The 23,468-nt window shown below is 45.2% G+C and overlaps 1 protein-coding gene across 1 annotated transcript in view; it reads right to left on the reverse strand.

Annotated features, from left to right (window-relative positions):
* kcnd2 (potassium voltage-gated channel, Shal-related subfamily, member 2) overlaps positions 1–22,690 on the reverse strand; it is a gene marked incomplete at both ends in the record, with an annotated part of 471,845 nt that extends 449,155 nt beyond the window's left edge. Inside the window, 2 exons of the mRNA XM_083652037.1 lie at positions 20,660–21,386; positions 22,306–22,690. Coding sequence (XP_083508163.1) covers positions 20,660–21,386; positions 22,306–22,690 — 1,112 coding nt within the window. The remainder of the gene's footprint in view (positions 1–20,659; positions 21,387–22,305) is intronic.
* Positions 22,691–23,468: the final 778 nt, after the last annotated feature.

Raw genomic sequence — 23,468 nt, forward strand, 5'->3', positions numbered from 1 at the left:
AGAATTCTGGTCAAAATGTCCACATTTGAGACCAAACTGTTACCATTGTACCATTTGTATCATTTTCAGCAGCATAAGTTCCCTCTATGGGTGGAACACTGCTTTTTCTTGTGCCCTCAAATGAATGGGATATTTGGTACATCCTGACGTCACGGTGGGTTTAGCACGCGCCCCACTCATGTGAAAAAAAGAAATCCCCCCCATTGATTATTACTGTAGTTCACGCGGTGCGAGCCCTTTAAGACCAGTGCATCTATGGGTAATGCCTACTGTGGCTAATATTAGCCGCTAGTTAGTTATGTTATATGGCAGTAAAATGCCACTGAATGACCAAATTGATATAACTTTTAACCATTTCGATTAACACTGTTTCCATACGGTTCACCAGCGTTAGTTTGTTGTTTATAACGTGGCTATATTCTAGGGCTGGGACGGATCAGAAAACCCACGGATCGGATCGCGTGACGGATTTTGAGCCACGGATCACGGATTTTTCGGATCAGCAAAAAATATATATATAGGCTATATCAGATTTTTTCTCTCAAAATTAGATTTTCGATTTTAATTTTTAATACTATTATACTTCTCTAACCATTTGTTGCCCTGCACAGCTCAAAAAATATTTTTTTCTCATGACACAATTTATGCTTTTACTCTGAAGGCAAAACAACCCAACTTCCTGTTTTAGGTGGCACTGCGCCTAACTTTCTGACTGTTGCTTGCTAACGTAGTCACTTGACACGAGTAGGCTACAGACCAGACCGGGTGAGTCTGGAAACATAACGTTGATGCTACGTTATGCTACTCGGTGGCCCCACGTGTTGTTTTGTTGTTATGTGTCCAAGGCAACATATCACCGTCCGGTGATAATGTGTTCGTGAAACGTGTGCGCGTGTGTGCGTGTTGTTGCTCTCGCTATGTTGTGCAGCCCGCAACATGCTGCTCGCATTCCTGTGCTTTTTCAGAGGTGTTGAAATAAGTTTGTGTGACGCTGTCTTTAGTAGCCACTAGCCACCGCCTTCAGAGAGACTTTACAGCGAAGGGATGAGGAAGCTCACTTGTGCTTGCCATGATGATGCCTGTCTGTCTGGCTGCGCTGCAGGCGTTCTCATACAGTTAAACGTTAAATGAAACGAGGGGGGGGGGGGGGGGGGTCCGCGGACCACGACGTTCCGAACCGTGTGCCGAACCGTGGGGGCTGATCCGTACGGGTCACGGATTATCCGTGATCCGTCCCAGCCCTACTATATTCATAACGTTTTCTATCTCGGATGCGTTATTTCGAATCCCACATAGGTTACGCCAAAACCCACAAAGGTTACGCCTCGAATCCCACATAGGTTACGCTAAAACCCACAAAGGTTACGCCTCGAATCCCACATAGGTTAAGCTAAAACCACCACCGCAAAACGTGTGGGTTTCAAGACGAAACAGTCTCGAGCCACTAACGTCATCTTTAGAGCACAATATTCCTGGAATGCAAGTTTAACTAAACAGTTACATGTCCTCTGCATTCTACCTAAAATTAAGATATTACGGGTTGTTTATATTTTGTATAGGGTTAGTGTTATGTTAGTATATGTTAGTTTATGGGGGAGGAATTCTGCCCGGTAAGGAGGGGAGTGTGGGTGGCCATCTTGCCTGCGGGGTTTTCGGATCGAGTGGAGAGCCGTTTTGCAGGAAATCTGGGGGGGTAAGTCCCGCTTTAAATGCGACGGCTAAAATATATACTTCTGTAAATCCACGTGGGTTAAAATGCTTGTTGGCAGTGAACAACGTATGCACCATGTATGTTTTTGTGTTGCACTCACACTGAATTCACAGTGATCTACGGTCATCTGGAGCATGACATGCGGGGGAGGGGGTGGTAATGTCCGTCAGCTGGTCTGAGGCAGGCAGAGCAATCGGGCGGCAAGCTATGCTAAAGTCTGTAGTTCCTCGAATGGACACTAGGCTCCAAAAAGCCTCGTTCCTATTATGCACTTTTGGCTCTTTTTTTTACTCTACTAACGTTAACGTTGCTGCTCGTTGCTTCGGGAAACGCCATTACTGTTTTGTCAGCCCTGATTGGCCCAGTTACGTCATCAACTCCGTACTACATTGTACGGTAATTTCAGGAAAGTGATGTGGGCGGGGCTACAAGTCTGATCCGTGTGAGGATGGTTTTTACTGCACCAGGCTACTGTGCTGCGTCTCTCTCAGGCTTCATTATAGATCCTATCTCAAAGAATCACTTCCCCTTTGCTGTGATAAGGCATCAAGTACTATTATGGTTCTCAATACACTGCAGAAAAGACCATAATCATCAAGTCATTTAATTAGCATTCAATTAAAAACTTAAATTAAAACAAGCAAAACCATCTGCCAGTGGGTCGGGTACAGTAGTTTCTCCCGGCTCTAATACATTCAAGAATTCAAGGATTTGAGTGAAACAAGCGACAGATCTTGAAATAAGGCAGATCACTCCTCCAGTTCACTCCAATAATGTCACTTATTGAATTTGCATTGGAAACAATTAAAAGGATCTCACCCAATTAACTCACTTTGTGAGGCAGCTGGATTCCCACGAGATCACGATCACACAACAAATCCATTTTGCCATACGTTCAGGCGGTGTCTCGTCATAAGCTGTGTTTCCATTACAGCTTTTCGCAAAATAATTGCGATATTTCTACAACTTCGACAATGTACAATTGCGACTTGTAGGCGTTTCCATTGAAGTTGAGTTTGAGTGACGGCGCACACACCTGAACGCAATTCCCCGTTGCAGCAACTGCCACAGTGATTACGCACGGGGATCTGCCCCAAATCCCCATGTCCCTGCATGCTCAAATCCAACCAATGGTCAATGCAAATCACCACATGAAGTTACAACGCATATAAACGAGCCTGATTATCAATTCAAAATAACATGTTGCTGGCTGCGGTGAATGCAGTGAGCGCGAGAGGCAGAGGAAAAAAGGTAGCCTACAACTGCGCGCACACAGACAGGCAGACTGTCACCATGGACCGATTTCTGTCATTAACTCATTGAGTGCCATGGACGTCCTTCGACGTCCAATTAAATAGTGACGTAGAGTGCCACGGACGTCCTTCGACGTCCAATGCGTTTTTTGACGGTGGGACGTCGATCAAAGCCTTCCGCAGCTCCTGTACAACTATAGTAGCTATTGGAGGTCTATAACCTATTTTACAGAACCCTTAGGTGGCGACAGTGCTCTCCAGATTACAGAAATGTCAGGAATACACAGCCTGAAATAGCCTTGATGAAAGAGAACCCGCTCATGCTGCAGTCCAGAGCCATGTAGATTGTTCTGGCTGCAACTGACGGTGCGTGCGAACACAGTCAATCCGCGCACACAACTGAGTCCTTCTGCCTCTGTCTGTCTGTCAGCATAGTTTCTCCACATGATTAGCCGCTAGAAAAGCAGCAGCGCAACACTGAAAAGCCAAACCTTTCACTGCAGTCCGCGTGTGGCTTCTCCATGTTGCGCTGCCTGGGAGGCGGCGCTTCCCAGGCTTCCTAGACGCTTGGTGCGAGGCTGTGTGTTACTAGTGTGGGGAGGAGTTTTCAGCTGAGGGGGGGGAGGGGGGGTGGGGCACGCAGGGCAGGACACAACTACACCACATCACTACATCAGAAAATATTACCGTATCTAGAGTCAGTGAATGTGCTTGAAATGCTGCATTTCACAAAAGGCTGAATATCTCAGCTTATAATTTGAAATGCCTGAAAACGCTGAAAACAACCTATCTTCTCCGGCTCATAACTAAAGAACGGAAAATGGTATCAATAAACTTTTTTTTGCTGATGATACAATAGAGTCTCCTTGTTCTTTTTGCGTGTTCGGTGTTTACATAGTAATATCACACAATATTCTGTGGGCCTCGAGAAATCACTGAAAACGCTCTGAAAACTCTGGCACTGGGAGCGTCCGTTCTCCAAAAGTGGCTGGCACTCAATGAGTTAAGCATGATCTTTTTTCCCCAGCTCCACTTTTGCACAACACTCGTCTTTCTGCTAGGTAGCGTTGCTTAAAAGTTTTCCACTTGCTGCAGAGGTTTTGCCACGGTTTATCGAACCCTTTCTCCCTCATTTTCCTTTCATTTTCCGCTCCTTTTCCAAAGGAGAATGGGTCACATGACGTGCAAATGCGGAAAATGTGTTTCGAAATTTACGTGTTTCCATTACCCACTTTCTATTGCGATATTTAGATTTTGCGCATTTCTGAGGGTAATGGAAACACGACTATAGACGCGTGGTCAATGGGTCAGTTTCCCCCACAGCCACACACACACACACACACACACACACACACACACGTTACCGGGAGGAAGGTGACCGACTCTATCTATGCTCCAATCTATTGGTTCGAATCTGAACCACCTGTGGTTCGCACCAATCAGCGTCCTATGAGGCAGCTGAGGCAGTGATAGACAGCTGGTTCATCCATTCACCTGCTAAGTAGCTCTTTGAAAAGTGCCCGCCCCTTTCAAAGGTTTGCTGAGGCACGTTCCCAGATGGTTCTGTGAAAACAAGCCATCTGGCAGCGTCATGTTACTGTACCTATTAACAGATTTGTTGGTAAAACTGCTGCCAATTCCATCCACTGATTTCTCAACAGAGTTTAGTCCTCTCAAAACTATCACTCGTTCTCCCTCCACCTCTTGTCTCCCTGTGTTCTCTCTACCTGCTACCATCTCTCATTCTGTCTCCATTACTCTCCTCTTCTGCATCCTTTGGGAAGGCAGCTGATTGCACCCTGATATATGCAAGTCCTACTTCACCTAATAAGACTCTCTATCAACTCCGTTCTCCTCTCTCCGCTAATTGTCTCGCTTGTGAGAAAATACCCCGAGTATCGCAGTAAGCCGTTATGAGTACCATTAAAATGGTCATTTCCAAATTAAACAGGAGCAGCATGATGGGACTAGTGGAGTGTCACTCCAGAGATTTGGCCCCTCTCTCGCCTGCAGTGTCCTCACTGAGAGACAGAAGCCATCGTCTCCTCTCTTGCCTGCAGTGTCCTCACTGAGAGACAGAAGCCATCGTCTCCTCTCTTGCCTGCAGTGTCCTCACTGAGAGACAGAAGCCATCGTCTCCGCTCCACTGCACCTCTAGGTGGCTTCATTAAAACAGCCTATTTAAAATAATCACTTCGCCGCACCGTATATAGCAGAGAACAACGTGTGTGTGCGTGCGTGCATGTGTGCGTGCGTGCGAGTGGACCGGAGGGGCGTGTGCGAGCGCATAGATCCTACAGTAAGCCATGCAGCAGACGCATTAATTAAATTAGCGCCATCCAAAACCGCGTTAATAGCGTATCTTCCGAGCGAGCAAAAAGACTGGGAGAGAAGAGACGGGGGTGAGAGACAGAGGAAGGCAATTAAGACAGGAAATTGGATGCCAAGAGGAGCTGAGGGTGTATAGATCACGGGCGTATGGAAACAGTCACCCCAGAAGCGGCCCTGAACTTCCTGACACGGTGCGAGTATACCGCCGGCAGTTTCAAACCACATGCGATTTGCATCTGGTATTGCTTGTATGCCGGGGAATCAATGCCCTTAACAGCAATGCGAGCAGGCATCTCAATTTCAAATATGCGTTTGGGGGTGGTGGTGGCGGGGGTGGCGGGGAAGGGGGGTGGGGGTCTGGGGGGGGGGGGGTGGGGCGCTCACTTATCTTTGATCGATTAGCTTTCCTGCGGGGCTTTGAAATCGCCTCCTTGAACTGCAAACCCTCTGCTGCATAATAACCCGTCTTACAATAAAGTTAGAGAGAAATGGTCGTTATTTCCCACTTCCTGTCGAGTTGAAGCAGGAAGCGAAATAGAGCCGTGCGTTTTTTTATGCCCCGGCGACTCGCACTGCGTCTCGCCTGTCGGCTCCTCCATCGTTTGGTTTGCACGTTCCATTTTAATGCAAACATCTGAATGTACATAATGTGTTTGGAGTAAGGAATTGTTTTATTTTTTTTAGGCAAACTTTCGTCCTTTTTTTGGGCGATTTAACTTTAAAATAAATGCACTCTCATTGCATATTGGCAAGTCAACACTCACAGTGCCATTAGTTTTCACTTCTTCCAAGCTGCTACACACTGGCAGCAGGCCAGCCAGAAGAGGATGGTGCTGCTCTCCCCCCTCTGTCACCAGCCTGTCTATCTGCCAGCCCTCCGTTCTTGCTTTTTGGTGGGGGGGAGTGGGGGGGTATTTTTGTTGACGCAGTGGTTTGTGTGGTGCCAACATTTTCATTTTCATACTGCTTCAGACTGCAAGCTCGGTTGTTTTCTGATTTAAAATAAGATAAAAAAAAAATCATCAGAAAGATTTGTTTTTTATTGTTTTATTTTGTTTAGATTTATTTGATGATTTCCGGTGCTGGCGTCCAGCCACGAAGGGGTTAAAATAGCATGTTGAAATCACTTCCTCATCGCTCTCTCCTGAAACCAGTTCTCTTCTCTGGTACTGACATGAAGACAAAGTCCTTGTATGTCAAATCTGTAATCAAATAGTAATCAAATAAAAGTAATTCTGATTACTTGATTCTGCACACACACACGCACACACACACATGTCATCTGAGCCTTTGATTTGATCTCTTCATTAATTCATAGCCTCTGCATGGATATTAAAAGCCCTGGAGGGAGCAACGGAGGGGTCGAGATGTGTGTGTGTGTGTGTGTGTGTGTGTGTGTGTGTGTCTGCGAAAGGAAGAAAGAAAGAAAGAATGAAAGAAAGAAAGAAAGAAAGAAAGAAAGAAAGAAAGAAAGAAAGAAGTGGTCTAGAGATCAGAGGAAGACAGCAGGTCGGCTCAGCACTCTCTCTCTCTCTCTCAAGCCGTTTTCCCACATGCGCTTTGTACCGCTAAATGACCGCAACGTGGTCTAATGCCTTCATGTGGGAAAGTTGTTTTCCGGTATAAGCGCGACCCCGTAATCGCGGACATTTCACCAGTTTCGAGCCAGTCAGAAGAGCGGTATGCCCTTAAGGGGACACAAGTGGGAAACGGATCCAGTCATTTTCCGCGACAGCGGTCCTTTCTCTCATGGGCGAGGTGTAGCCTACACACGTTGCTTAATGTTCCAGCGGGCATAATCTAATCATTCGCGCACATTAAAGCAAACTGGCGAAATTATTTTGCGATAATAAGAGCGGTATATCAGCTTCATGTGTGGGCATGCTGATTTTCCCCTCTCTCCTCTGCTGCCTGGCTCGCTCTCTGGCCACAGTCCTCCTCCTCCTTCAGTCACAGCTTGACAGGGACACAGACGAAGCAAAAGCACGAAGCGAAATGTGGAAGTATTTTGCTTACGTTGCCGACAGCGAAGGCAAGCCCGGACACATCAAACGAAGCCAGTCTGTAAAAAGTGCTTCAACGCGACGCAGGTGAACGGATAAACAAGCAAACTTATTTCACCATTCGGAGTTTTGCCGACACCTCACTCCCCACCCGCTCTGCAGTGCCGCCCCGCCCCCCAACATACAGGCAATTTTGCTGCTAGATTCCCACATGCGAATGGAGAGGTGTGAAGGGAAATGTCCGATATTGACTTACAGGTAATTTTCCGGTACGCATGTACGCAGCTTCACACACACACACTCATGACACACCTACTGACCCAAAGACACATATAAAGGTCACTACAATAGCAGATAGGGGAGAGCAGGGTCATTTGAGCCTGTGGAGAAGTTGAGCCAAATCCCCCTCCCCCTTGTTTCTAAGCAACCATAGACACAATTGGTCATGTGGCCAGACAATGTTTAAGAGTTGTCCATTTTACCAAAGATACTTATACCTTTTTTCCATCAAAAGTCCCACTAATAAACGTGTTTTTGTTACCAAAGCAGCGCAGGGGGTAGCAGCAGCAGCATCGCCTTTTAAACTTTGATATCACGCACTCAACCCGTTAAGTTTCAGCACGTCTGCGGGCTCCTAGACGGCTGCACAGGGCCGGCGTCAGGCCAGCCAAAACAAAATCGAAACTTTAAAAATAATGTCATTTAAACAAGTAAATAGCCTTACTGATGCACGTTGGAGGAGAAAATGTGTTTCAACAAACGAAGCCGCAAACATTGTATCAAAATACTCGTTGTGATGTTAAGATTACATATGGAGTGAAACTGTGGCTGTACTCAAAATGTTAACGTTACAACAAGGGTTTTATTTTGAAAGAGCTAAAGCGGACTTACTTACTTGCATTCTGGCTGACTTGATGCAGTTTATGCGCCTTGGCTATGTGGGGTGCACTCGTGCATGAGACAGATGCTTTTTTCTCTCGGCATATTCCGTCAACGTAAAGTAATTAACTGTTAAGAAAGTCGAATTTCAGCCTGTGGGAATCACTGAATCTCACTGACTCATGCTGGAAAAGGGGCGGCAAATCAAGAGGAGGATAAGCAGGGTCCGAAAATAACGCGTTGGACCACTGCCAAGATTTATATCGCCATGGCATGCAGAGCCGTCGCTCCATCCCCCAACATCATTTGGAATTGGAAGTAAGTGAATGACTGACCTAGCAAGCCAACTTGAGCTAGAGATCGTGAGTTCCCAAAACTGAATAAATATCACACACAATGTATGAACACAAATCTGCCTTGTTAGCTCATCTAGTTGTAACTAAGTCATCCCCAGAAGAAAAAAGATCCAACCACGGATTTAGCTACTACATCTGCAAACTTCACCTGTAGGTTTAGCTAATCGCTAACCGGCTAACCTTAGCTACCGATAAGATCGGTTGCTAAATCTCGCGAGAGTGTGTTGCTGAGACAGGTCTCGGACAAAGTTAATTTTCTCCTGGTCTGTCTGTCTGAAAAATGCCATAGTGTCAGAATGTTCAGAAGATTATGTGGCTTGTGAAAAATGGGTCAATATTTACTTTGGTGACTATAGAGCAATAATCTGTGCTCACATTCACTTCTCCCATTGACTCCAATACACTCAGGACCTGCCGCTAGCCTCCTAAAGGGGCGTAGCAAGTTGACCCAAGAGACTTGCCTGGGTCTTCGGTTAACAGAATGATTAGCCAATGAGTGCCAAGGGGGACTAACAATTAGCCAATCAGCGTCATGCCGCCCGCCCGGTGGTTGTCAAGTGCGCTGAGGAGTAATAAGAACAAAGGCGCGGCCGCCAGACAAGATAGATGTTGTTTTAAATTGATTAAAAATACCACTTACTTTGAAATCCGAACAACACTCTGCTTTGAAGGCATTTATTCAAAGGGGAGATGTTTTCTTACCTTCTCCCCACTGGATTTACTAACATTAGATCCAGATGGATCCGTTGGTCTCTAGTGATTTACTAACGCTAGATCCAGACAGATCTGTTGGTCTCTAGTGATTTACTAATGTTAGATCCAGACAGATCCGTTGGTCTCTAGTGATTTACTAACGTTAGATCCAGACAGATCCGTTGGTCTCTAGTGATTTACTAATGTTAGATCCAGACAGATCCGTTGGTCTCTAGTGATTTACTAACGTTAGATCCAGACAGATCCGTTGGTCTCTAGTGATTTACTAACGTTAGATCCAGACAGATCCGTTGGTCTCTAGTGATTTACTAACGTTAGATCCAGACAGATCCGTTGGTCTCTAGTGATTTACTAACGTTAGATCCAGACGGATCTGTTGGTCTCTAGTGATTTACTAACGTTAGATCCAGACGGATCTGTTGGTCTCTAGTGATTTACTAACGTTAGATCCAGACGGATCCGTTTGGGAAAATGGAATTCCCCGGGGGGATTCCCCTCATAACAATAACTTAAACAGATGATGGAAATGGAGTAAGGAGTTGACACTTCAGTCTGATATCAGGCTACCAAGAGACCACTTCTTTACGCAAAGTCATGTTTGGAAAACGGGTTATTTTAGATCCAAAGTGATTGTCATATATATATATATGTATATATATATATATATATATATATATATATATATATATATATATATATATATATATATATATATATATATCCTCCATTCCTCCATATCCTTACTCCATTACTCCATATCCTTCCTCCATTCCTACACATGAACATATAATCCCACTAATAGACTCAATAGGACAGCTGTATAGGACTTTGCAGTAATTCAGATATGAGGCTAATTTCCATGTCCCATGTAGTGAGTCGTGAGGTTACATGGCTAAATGTGTGTGTGGTCATCGTGTCACGGCACTGTCATACCACTTGACCTCCTGTAGATCAGTGTGACACTCGATTCTGCTCATTTCCGTGATAAAGCACACCGCACATCGCACGGGAGCAAAGTCATTACTTCCCCTTTGGCGAGATAAGACAGGGGAAGTCTTATCAAGTGAGGTCTCAAAAAGACGTCACTGCACTGCACGTCATTGCATAATTACTGATAATAATTATTTCATATTTAATCAAATATTACTACTCAAATATGACTACCTCTGCCAGCGGGCCGGGTTGAGACATTTACACTTGGCTCTTCTTTCAATAATTTGCAAAACCTTTCTTGAAACAAGCGCATTGGAAGCAATTAAAATGATCTCATCCTATTTTTTTTCTTTTTTTGTAGCACTTTACTTGAAGTGCATTGTGCTGCATTACAAGGAGATTATAAACCCATTAGAAGAAGCAGAGGTAAACTCATTGAATTCAATTTCATATCATATCATTACCGATGCAATTGCCCTTTGATGCCCCTGCTTTGCACATTGTTTATTATATAATGCTCTGATTAGAATAATTATCATCCGCTCACAAGGGGTTTGTAACATGCTTATGATACCTTAAGTGTTTCCTGAATATTACTTCAGGTAACACACATTTTTTCTCTGATTTGAAGACTTTTCCCCATCTGATTTTAAGTCTTTTATGTTTTATTTATCATGGATTTTTATTTTTTTTAGATTTTGCGTCCATTTTCTCCCCAATTGTACTTGGCCCCTGCTGTCCCGGTTGTTTGCTCCACCCCCTCCTCTGCCAATCTGGTGAGAGTTGTAGACTCAACATGCTTCCTCCCATACATGTGCTAACTCCTTCTTTTCACCCGACAGCGAGGAGTTTCCACAGCAGAATATTGGGCATGGGGCAATCACGCTACTCCCCCCAGTTCCCCTCTCTCTGAACAGTGAGCTGTGAGCAGTGAGTAAGTGAGGTGATCTTTTTTCTGAAGTTAGCTATGATTAAATCCACCAGTGCCATGCTGGGCACTTGAAGGCCCTTCTCTCCTAACCTGAGGTCAGTGTTACTCTCTGTCTGTATTGTGCTGCTGCTGTTGTTGACGCAAGGCAGATTTTTGGGGCCAATATGGCGGCGGTGCTGCTTTGGCGCTACCGCAGCGCCTCTAGCGTCTGTTTCCAAAAAATACATCGGAGTGTTGGCTCTTTCCTTCCACGCTCTTTGGTTTCCCTCCTGAATATAACCTGAAAGCCGTTTTGTAATGTCGCTAACTATGTTAGGGACAAGATGTTGGCAGTTCTTTTTGCAGGTGGCAGCCATCTTGTCTTCTGTAAACAGGTTGTGCAACACTTGCTGGAAGCTAGAGCATGTGTTGTCAAGCAGTTTGACTGCCATATGTGTGGCAAAATGCTGCAAAAAATCCGATAGGACATTATAGTGTGATTAAGGTGTTAACATGTATAGATAGATGGATAGATGGATAGATGGGTAGATGGATAGATGGATAGAGAGATAGAGAGATAGAGAGATAGAGAGATAGATAGAGAGATAGAGAGATAGATAGATAGATAGATAGATAGATAGATAGATAGTAGGGATGGGCATCGAATTTCGAATTTTCGAATAATCGTTGTTATTATCAAGGTCAACTTTTATTATTGAAAGTCGAAATTCGATTTTTTTTTTTTTTTTTTTTTTTTTTGTGAGTGAAATGTTGCATTGTCTCCCCTGATTCTAAGTATAGTCGAATCGCTTGGTTTGAGCAAGTAAAACAATTTTTATAAGCATTTTAAGCAAGGTTTATGGAAAAATGAATGGCGGATGAAATCCCATGAAGAGGGAGAGGGGGTAACTTTGGCACCCCTTTGGCACTCAGACCTGAGCCTACTAAATATTTAATGAACCACTCATGATTGTCAAAACTGTTTTTTATTTTCGAAAATGTCAATGTTCATGTTCATGTTCTTTACTTCAGTGGTGCAATGCTTGTTTGAGCTAAAAATCCACAGCAGAAGCTTTTTCTATTCATTAATAAAGCCTTAGACTTAGAATCAGGGGAGACAATGCAACATTTCACTCACCCCCATTTTTTTTTTTTTTTTTTTTTTTTTTTTTTTTTTTTTTACATTTTTTTTTTTTTTTACTTTTTTTTTTTTTTTTCGAATTTCGATTAAAAGTCGACTTTGGCCAGCGAATTTCGAATAGTGTTTTTGCTAGAAATGCCCATCCCTAATAGATAGATAGATAGATAGATAGATAGATAGATAGATAGAAAGATAGATAGATAGATAGATAGATAGATAGATAGATAGGTATATAGATAGAGAGATAGAGAGATAGAGAGATAGATATATAGAGTAGATAGAGTACTAAGATCACAATACTCCATGACTATTGCTTACTCCGACTATGACCTTATTCGGGTTAAGACCATCAGAAAATGTTGTTTACATGACAGTGTCTTCAGAGTATTGTCTTAATCATGTTAATATCGGAATATTGCAGTCCATGCAAACATAGTCAAAAACTAGCGTCGCATGTGGCTGAAGATAAGGGAACCAAATTAAATTGGCCACAAACAGAAGTCATCGTCGCCGACCTTTTCAGGGCATGGATTGTTTTGTCACCGTTCCAAACACTTCCACAGCCGCAGTGCTGAAAGCTAGTGTTCACTTTGAAAAGCATCTGCTGCCACGGAAGCAACCGACAGGTTTACATCCCTCAGGCTAGCAAAGTCCAGACCTCTCTCTCTCTCTGCTTCTCTCTCTCTCTCTCTCTCTAACTCATTTAGCTGGCTTGATCAGGTCGGTGCGAGCAGTAGGAGGTAGGTGAAGCGAGTAAATAATACATGTGTGTTGTTGCGTGTCTGCTGCGGGCGGAGCTGCGTGCCTCTCTGGCCACAGCCCTGCATCAAAGTCTGTAATGAGAGTCACCTGAGAGTTGCATAGCCCCACCTGGCTGCCTGCGCACACACTAACCTCACACACACACACGCACACACACACACACACACACACACACACACACACACACGCACACACACACACACACACACACACACACACTAACCTCACACACACGCACACGCACACACACACACGGGCACACACACACACACGCACACGCACACGCACACACACACACATACTAACCTCACACACACACCCACTCATTATTGCATGACCCCTACCCCCCCACCACGACCTTTGCGACATCAATTCAGTGCTACAGGTTCTCCTCTCCTTCACCGTCCATCCATATTCTCCATCCCCTTAACGCATCACTTTCCATCACTCTGATTGATTCCGAGTTCAAATCTAATCATTTCACCAGAGAGCAGCTAGCTGGTTGTGTCTTTACAGAGTGAATTAGCCACCATCGCCCAGCCAGGGATCCAAAACCTCTCCAAGGTGTAGAAACAAGACACGATAGAGAAAGACCTGGTATTTCAGAGCCTATGACACTCTACCATAAGTTACAGTGGGCTGCAAAGGTCGTACAGTGCCTGGATATTCACGGGTGAGATGACAGACTTTTCCATTACTGGTGAAGAAAAGTGAAAATGTCCAGGCTAAACAGACTGTAAAGGGTGGCTGCCGCTGCTCACTCTGATTTACAGTGCTACAGTGCGCTACCTTCAAAAAAAAAATCTACTTTTCAATTCTCTTCTCTTCCCCACTGGACCTGCTCGTCAGTCTATTAGCCTCTCTCCTTTCCTTCTCTCCTCAGCTTTAACACTGACAACTGCCGCAGCAGTGGATGAGCTTTGACATTGAATAAGCCAATTAGGGAAGGGGTGATTTAATTGGCCCCGCTCGCACTGACTAAATCTCCTAATTATTCAATTAGAAGGGGCCAATGAGGGGCCAGGAGGGGCAGGGCAAGAGGGTTGGCAAGAGGGTTAGCCGCTAACATGGGTTTTACTGGTTCTGGCTCTCCACACAGCCAGAATGCGAAGATACGGACATGGTAATGTACAAAGAGAGTGAAAGACGCACACTCTGCTTCTCTGTGTATGTAGTCAGGGAGTAGGGCTGGGTATCGTTTTAAAAATTAGTACCAATACCAGTATCCTTAAAGTGTAATTAAACCCCCCCCCCAAAACACTTTTTGTCCAGCATTTAACCATATATGGCTTTTGGGGTGGTGTGTGAAGGATTCTGATCAAAATCTCCACATTTTATACTAAACTGTTGGAATTGTACAAACTGTATCATTTTCAGCAAATTGCCCTCCAAAATGCCCAAAATGTGGTTGTCTGTTACATCATGGCCAACTCATCATGTGATCATTAGCTAACGCCAGAGCTATAATAGAAGAGTTACAATAGAGTTGCGCGATCTTGACCACACAGTCAGATCGTCCAATTGCCACCCTTTGACATCACCAATGCACGATGTCATCGCCCTCTCAACCCAACCCCCTAAAACTACGGTATAACAACGTTTTATTCATCGGTCATTGTGCCTGCCTACGTCTACATATAACGTTACTCTTATGGAGCTGAGCACAGAGTAGTTTTGCATGCCAGGTGGCGCGGCATGTGGCGAATGAGGAAATAAAGACGAGATGAGACAGAACAAAGGACAACCGACAATGACAACAGATTTGTCATTAAAGATTTTATTAACGAGGCTCATTGCAGACATCAGAAGCATGTTTAAATAAACGGTAGTAGTAGCATGTATTCACTAATAGTCTGAAGAACACACACTCAGTCACACGGCTGTGTCAGGCAGCAGCCACATGCGGGGGGCGGGGCCGATGGAGATCGGCTACGGAAAATCCATCGTCATTTCAGCCATTGAGTCGGCAATATACGATCCGATCGCCAATCGGCACAACCCTAAGTTACAACATCTCCATTCACTCCAATAGACCCGTTTTGAGCGAGGATGAAGCAGGGCTGTCCGTTTGTGATGTACTTTTTGAAAGGGCCAGACGATTAAATAATCAAATTGTATATTATCAGCTTTATTTTACACATTAAATGTAGCGCGAGCCTTCCTGGGTGCTGGGATAATGCAAGGCATTGTGGGTAATCGGCTACTGTGGCTAATGCTAGCGGCTAACGTTAGTTATGTTACATGGCAGTAAAACGCCACTATAATGACCAAATTGATATAACTTTTAACCATTTTGAGTAACGCTGTTTCCATACGGACCACCAGCGTTGGTTAGTTGTTTTTAACGTGGCTATATTTATAACGTACTCTGTCTCTGATACACTCTGATATAACGTTTTTACTCTATACGGAGGAAAAGTGTCATGGCGCCATTTCCGGTTTATTTTTCTGGTCTGAACACAGCCAAAGAGTATAGTGAGACAAGTACAATTACAATTGGACAAGTACAATTGTAGAGAAAATCAGAAAAAACTTGATAAAAAAGTCTACTCATATACCAGTCAAACAACCCTACCATCATTACTCCATCATCTAGATTGAAAAAGCGTCAGTAAGCATCACTGTTGTCCTTCATCTGTGTCCTGAGGTAGCCTACTACAAGCTATGTTTCAGAGCAGAATGCTGCTGTCCTTCATGTGTGTCCTGAGGTACTACAAGCTGTGTTTCAGAGCAGAGTGCTGCTGTCCTTCATGTGTGTCCTGAGGTACTACAAGCTGTGTTTCAGAGCAGAGTGCTGCTGTTCTTCATGTGTACAAGCTGTGTTTCAGAGCAGAGTGCTGCTGTCCTTCATGTGTGTCCTGAGGTACTACAAGCTGTGTTTCAGAGCAGAGTGCTAGCTGTCCTTCATGTGTGTCCTGAGGTACTACACGCTGTGTTTCAGAGCAGAGTGCTGCTGTCCTTCATGTGTGTCCTGAGGTACTACAAGCTGCGTTTCAGAGCAGAGTGCTGCTGTCCGTCATGTGTGTCCTGAGGTACTACAAGCTGTGTTTCAGAGCAGAGTGCTGCTGTCCTTCATGTGTGTCCTGAGGTACTACATGCTGTGTTTCAGAGCAGAGTGCTGCTGTCCTTCATGTGTGTCCTGAGGTACTACAAGCTGCGTTTCAGAGCAGAGTGCTGCTGTCCTTCATGTGTGTCCTGAGGTACTACAAGCTGTGTTTCAGAGCAGAGTGCTGCTGTCCTTCATGTGTGTCCTGAGGTACTACACACTGTGTTTCAGAGCAGAGTGCTGCTGTCCTTCATGTGTGTCCTGAGGTACTACAAGCTGTGTTTCAGAGCAGAGTTCTGCTGTCCTTCATGTGTGTCCTGAGGTACTACAAGCTGCGTTTCAGAGCAGAGTGCTGCTGTCCTTCATGTGTGTCCTGAGGTACTACAAGCTGTCTTTTAGAGCAGAGTGCTGCTGTCCTTCATGTGTGTCCTGAGGTACTACAAGCTGTCTTTTAGAGCAGAGTGCTGTTGTCCTTATTTTATTTATTTATTTATTTATTTATTTCAGGGACAGTGCAGCATTAATGAACATTTGCATGTAAATGTGCCGGATTATAGCCTTAGCTAATTTCCATCCGTAGTCCCTCGACAGGTGAGGTACAAAAAAGTTTAAAAGAAGAAACAGAAAAATTAGTGCATACATAGGGCATACATACACATACAGCAATGTAAGTGACATATACATACACATAGGGTAGAAAGGAGAGGAGACATACATATACATGAAGGAGGCATTCAACTTTGCAATTCAAGTGGGCACACACAGACCTTCAATTCCGGTATGCAACACAAATGAAACAAAAACAGGAAACATTAGGGACATTGACCAAGGTGGACATAGGATTTTCAAGGACATACAAAAACAACACATGAAACAGAAGGGTTTAAATGTGGTCGCAGATTTGATTTGATCTGAGCCATGACTTTAACAGCCCCTTAAAGGTGTGAAAACTGCTACTCTCTCTGACTGACATTGGTAGGCTATTCCATAGTTTGCTACCCCCATAGGACAAAACATTTTGTCCGATAGAGGACCGTCTCAGAGGTAGTTCACAGTCGCCTCTCGACGAGCTTCGTGTGATGTTCTGGGTAGCTCTCCGTTTGATAAAGCATTCTAAAGGAGGTGGTGCTAGCCCATGAAGAATTTTATAAATCATACAAGCAATTTTAATTTTTTTATAATTGTCAAAGCTGAGGAGCTTGTACTTTAGAAGTATATTGCAATGATGGTAAGATATAGGTTTCTTATCTAAGATTTTCAGGGCCTTTTTATATAGAGACTCGATGGACTTCAAGGTGGTTACTCCTGTGAAGGACCAGCTCGTGAGGCAGTAGTCTATATGTGCAAAAATCATTGAATGAAGAAAGGTTAGAGCCGCACTGTCAGTCAGAGATGCTCTAATCTGCCTAAAATTGCAGAGATTGAATTTTAGAGTGTTCGATACCTTTTTTATGTGACTCTTGAAAGAGAGTGTGGAGTCCAAAGTGAGCCCTAGATACTTAAACTCATCCACAGTTTCTATCTCCACCCCTCCCACAAGGATGTTAAGATGTGGGTTTAAGATGGGTTTTTTCGAGAAAACCATAGCCACTGTTTTCTTGGTATTTAATGCAAGAAAATACCATGTGTGTCCTGAGGTGTCCTGAGGTACTACAAGCTGTGTTTCAGAGCAGAGTGCTGCTGTCCTTCATGTGTGTCCTGAGGTACTACAAGCTGTCTTTTAGAGCAGAGTGCTGCTGTCCTTCATGTGTCCTGAGGTACTACAAGCTGTGTTTCAGAGCAGAGTGCTGCTGTCCTTCATGTGTGTCCTGAGGTACTACAAGCTGTATTTCAGAGCAGAGTGCTGCTGAATAGGACCAGGTGCTTGTTTGTTTACACTCTGTAACAAAGAGTCACTTAGCTTCAGTTAACACCTGCCAAGCCCATGGGCAATGGGACAATAATAATGCCTTTGTTGTGCTCTCTCTCTCTCTCTCTCTCTCTCTCTCTCTCTCTCTCTCTCTCTCTCTCTCTCTCTCTCTCTCTCTCTCTCTCTCTCTCTCTCTCTCTCTCTCTCTCTCTCTCTCTCTCTCTCTCTCTCTCTCTCTCTCTCTCAACTCTGTTTCTCTCTGTCTCTTCTCTCTCTCTCTCTCTCTCTCATCTGCCTCTTCATAAGCGTCCAGCAGAGGTATTATCCTGATAGCAGAAAGTGGGAAGAATAAGCCGTTACGATACGATACCCTCTCTCAGCCTCTCACAATGGAGGCTTACACCTGCAGTGTAGCCAATCAGCTTACACCTGCAGTGTAGCCAATCAGCTTACACCTGCAGTGTAGCCAATCAGCTTACACAGGCAGTGTAGCCAATCATCAACAAGACACGAGTGTGTGCAAACCTTATCAGAACCGACGCAAAGCAAACCTTTCATTATTTCCTCCAATCCACTGTCTTTTGTTGTGAAAGATGAAGAATTACAATCAAGAGTTAAGAGAACTCAACATCTGAGGAGTTACAATCAAGAGTTAAGACAACTCAACATCTGAGGAATTGTAAATATGCTCATTTCGATTGGTTTTGCTTTTTGCATGCCCAGTTCAGCAACTCGGACGGCGCAAGACCCATTGGGGGGAAGAACAAACAAACAAACACGCTGTACTTAGTATGAAGGTGGTAGAAAGAAATCCAAATCTCCTCTTATTGGTGTATCGAGCACTGGGTTCCACATATGCAATAGGATTGAAAAAGTTAGGCTGACATATTTCTATGAAAAATTTTAATTCATTATTTTGGCCACTAAAAGTTGTTTATTAAGTTTACCAGCTCTTGCTCCCGGCATGTCATGAACCAGGCCTAAGAATACTGTGATCCACGGCACTTCATATCGCTCTACTCATGTGGAAACCTTGCGACTCCAATTAGGCTGTTTTGTCATGTTTTAGCTACGAGCCTTAATTGGATAAAGCCAAACATGCTCGTCCAGCTAAAAAAAACCTGCTGCTTACGCTATCTTACTTCTTAAGCTATCTTACTTCTTGAAAACTTGACATGTTGGAGCTACATGCTTTCCACCCGACAGCATACTGTAATACACTCCAAGCTCTATTTCAGCACCATGGACAGCAGCAGAGCTGTAACGGCCTCCTAATACACTTCAAGCTCTATTTCAGCACTATGGACAGCAGCATAGCTGTAACGGCCCCCTAATACACTTCAAGCTCTATTTCAGCACTATGGACAGCAGCAGAGCTGTAACGGCCCCCTAATACACTTCAAGCTCTATTTCAGCACTATGGACAGCAGCAGAGCTGTAACGGCCTCCTAATATACTCCAAGCTCTATTTCAGCACCATGGACAGCAGCAGAGCTGTACGGTCCCCTATTCCCTTTGGACAGCATGGAACAGTGTAACACACTGAGAAGCAAAACAGACAGAAGTATCACGGATGCTTCGTTGGGGGGGAAGCGAGCTTGGGGGGGTGGGGGATTAATGTAAAATGTAAACGGATGATGGGAGACATTTGACTCCCTGCTGCTGCTCTGTGTGTGATCCACCGGTGTCATTTCTCCCCCCTCTGTTCAGAGCTATGCTATCTGTCTCTATGGTCTCTGTGTGATTGTCAGTGCTGTCAGATGGGTCAGATGTCGCCGGAATAGTGAACGGTTTCCTGCTCTGCTAAAGTGCTCTAAGCCTCCCACCGAGGGTGCAAAATGGAGGTTGCAGATAGGCCATTATAGCTAGACTCACCTCTCTCTCTCTCTCTCTCTCTCTCTCTCTCTCTCACACACACACGCTCTCTCTCTCTCTCTCTAGGAAAGACGGAGAAAAACTTGGGTAGCCTATCGGCTCTCTCTCGCTCTCTCTCTCTCTCACTCTCACACACACACACACACACACACACACACAGGCACACACAGGCACACACACACACACACACACACACATTTGAAACTCATTTCCAACAAATTACACTTCTACGTTTCATAGTAATTTCCAACAAATTACACTTCTACGTTTCATAGTTTGATGAATATTTCCCTTCCAGATCAGGGTTGAGTTAAGCCACGCGTTACTGCATTTCACACTGAACAGTGCTGCTCCTCGCTCCCTCTCACCTCTGTTTCAATCTTGCTGATGAACAGAGGGGAAACCGCTGCATTCAGGCTCCTAATACACCCATAATGTGGCAGTGTGATGTGCTGCCCGCCCGAGGTTTGACCCAGGGTGACCCCCCCCCTACACACACACACACATACACACTACACAGGGGCACTCTCACCATTAGGCAAAGGGAGGCGACTGCCTTGGGCCCCACAGCCGGAGGGCCCCACAAAAGACAGGAATAGGACTAATAAATTTATTTTTAGTCAATTTATACCCATTTTCGTTACAATGAATTATTTCAATCCTTGAGTCTTGGTCACCCCCTTACCTAGTCAGCCTATAATGGGCTACAGTATTTGTGGGTGATTTTGCCACTTGACTTTAAGCTCATTTTCCTTGTCACTGCATCAGTAGCTGAGAGAGAAGCAAGAGAGTTGGGATTAAGGGGGGATCCAGTTGGGCCCTATGCTTGCCTTTGCCTAGGACCCCCAAACCACTAACTCCGCCCCTGGCACCCACACACACACAGCTCCACCTACCCCAGGGTGGTCATGGTGACGATGGTGTACCAGAAGGCGGCCGGGATGCTGGTGAACTTGCTGGCCGAGGAGCCCTTCTCAGCGTAGAACATGACGGTGGCGAAGATGATGATGGCCATGGTGAGGGAGAAGAGGAGGAAGCCCAGCTCGGACGCGCAGCTCTTCAGCGTGTAGCCCAGGATGCGCAGGCCCGCCGAGTGCCGCGAGAACTTGAAAATCCTGAACACGCGGAAGACACGCAGCGTGACGAAGGCCCCGCTCACGTCCTCATTATCCGTCATCACCAGGCCGATGTAGTAGGGCATGATGGCCACCACGTCGATGACGCTCATGACGCTCTTCATGAACTTGTAGCGGCTGGGCGCGGCCAGCAGGCGGAGCAGGTACTCCACCGTGAAGATCATGACGCAGGCGGTGTCCAGGCAGAAGAAGGCCAAGGCGTAGCGCTCGCCGCAAGACGCCTCCTTCACGCGGTTGGGCGACATGCCGCACGGCACCGTCTCCACCACGTTGGCCAGCACCGACACGGCGATGAAGAAGCCCGTGACGTAGTAGAACACCAGGGCCATGGTGCTGGTGTGCGGGTTCTCGAAGGCCCGCCACGTGGACTCCCGGAAGGTCAGGTCGGGCACCACCATGTCATTGCTTTCGTTCATCTCCTCGTCGTCCTGGATCCGCTCCTGGTTCTCCCGCCGCCGGTCTTTGTATTCTTCATAGCAGCAGTCCCCTGTTGTAGTAGGGAAAGTTCTGGAGTCAGAGGTTCAGCTTACTTGAATTTTAATATGATCTCTTGCGACAAAGGGAGAATTCACAGCGGGCAAGTCGGTAGTACAATCTTCGAAGGAATATGGGTTTTGGACTTGTTTAAATACAGTCTTGGAGTCTTATCAGGTTTCTGCTGATGTAAGCTGAAGTACGGTAGTACCGACCTCGGTAATTATAGCCTAGATAAAGACATACATGGACATAGACCGGTTGTCTCCAAGTCACTATTCCTGATTGATTGATTGATTGATTGATTGACTGACTGCTGAATGACTGACTGACAGATTGATCTGCGTGTGTGTGTGTGTGTGTGTGTGTGTGTCAAGCTATAGGATTAAATAGGATGTATAGAGAGGTTAAAGGTGTAAGAAAGTGTAATTAAGTAATGATGATTAAAGACCGCCTAAAGTCAAAAATATGTGTTTCTTTTTGTTCCTTCAGTTGGATGTGTTTAAGCTTCACTGTGCAGAATGATGTCTGTGCAGAGTTTGACACTAGAAGGCCGTTTTCACATTCATCCGCTAAAAGTGGAACGTCTCTGAAAATCAGATGTTTAGGAGGCGCCCTATGAGCATGATTTGTGACAAATACTTTGGGAGCCAATCCCAGTCCAATATTCAACTTATACAAATGTGATGTGACTTATACAAGTTTGTGTCCAGCAGGAAAACTTGTGAGGTGAAATATATTTGTGTATTCATAGACACTGGGATTTTTAATCAGGGAGTAGCCTAGATGCGATTTTACGGATTTTAACTGGATAATTAAACTTGTTTGCGGGGGCACCATCTCAGACACAAATTAGTACTCAAAGTAGAGTATTTGACATACATCTTAAAACATGACTTTAGGGGGTCTTTATGGTTAAATTCCCACGTCACCTATGATCTCCGGGATGATGCCGAAGAAGGCGAGCTCCTCGTCGTACGCGGAGATGCACTCGTGCCGCGGGTAATGGAGCTTCCCGGTGCGGTAGAAGTTGAGGATGTGCCTGAAGAGGTCCTGGTCGCGGTCGAAAAAGTACTCGTTGCTGTCCTCGTGGAAGAAAAACTCTTTCTCCGTGCTGCCCAGCAAGGTGTCCGGGTAGCGTTCCAGAGTGCTGGGCCACGTCTGGAACTTTGTGCCGCTCACGTTGATCACGATGAGGGCGTCCTGCGTTCGCCGCTTGTGCTTGGGGGGCACCGGCATAGGCGCACTGGCCACCGGCATCCATCCTATGGCCGCCGCCCGGGCGAAAGGCAGCCATGACGCCACCCCCGCTGCCATGCTGAGGCCGGGTGCGGTGGTGGGAGGAGCTCAGGGCCAAGCTGTGGATCACTGGGCGCTCAGTGAGACGATCACGGAACGATGGAGCAGCGAGATGGCATCTGGAGAGAAGAGGAGCATGCAGAAACCCTGAGCGTACAGGCAACAGATGCGTTGGCTAGAATTTCAGCTGACTTTCTCTGCAACGCCATCTCAACATTTTTCAGATCAAGGATTTGCTTCACATTAGGGTCATGGACCCAAATCTGTGAATATTTGTCTTGTTAGATATAGCCTGATTTTGTCCAGAATTCCATGCCTATACTAAATCAAATCAAAACAGTCAATCTTCCACACTTTCTAATTATTGTTAACTTATTGTAATGAAATAATAGTAACAATAATAATAGTGACATTTAACAATTACCCCTTAACCACTTACCCCCTGCGCCAATGACCCCTGGTGGTGCCCCCTGGTTGCACCACTGCCATAGGCAACTTTACAGTACGCATTCAGGCAGCTGCCTTTATCCTGAGTTGTGCAGCTAAACACACACACACACACACACATTATAGGCTAATAGTAGTATTTAAACAGTCTGGAACCGCAATAAAGCAACGCATAATCCACATAGTCGGTTGTTTGAACGCTCAAAAGCAAATGCTACAAAAACCGCGACCATGTTGCCAAAAGGACAACTCACCTCCACATGAAAGGAACCGCTATTAAAACGCGTCTTCTCTTTCATAAGATCCAGGTTCGTTTATCCTCTCCCGGTGCTTGCTCTCTCCGCGCTCA

This window comes from Poromitra crassiceps, assembly GCF_964638095.1.
Source record: "Poromitra crassiceps genome assembly, chromosome: 2".
In the NCBI taxonomy this organism is placed as follows: domain Eukaryota; kingdom Metazoa; phylum Chordata; class Actinopteri; order Beryciformes; family Melamphaidae; genus Poromitra; species Poromitra crassiceps.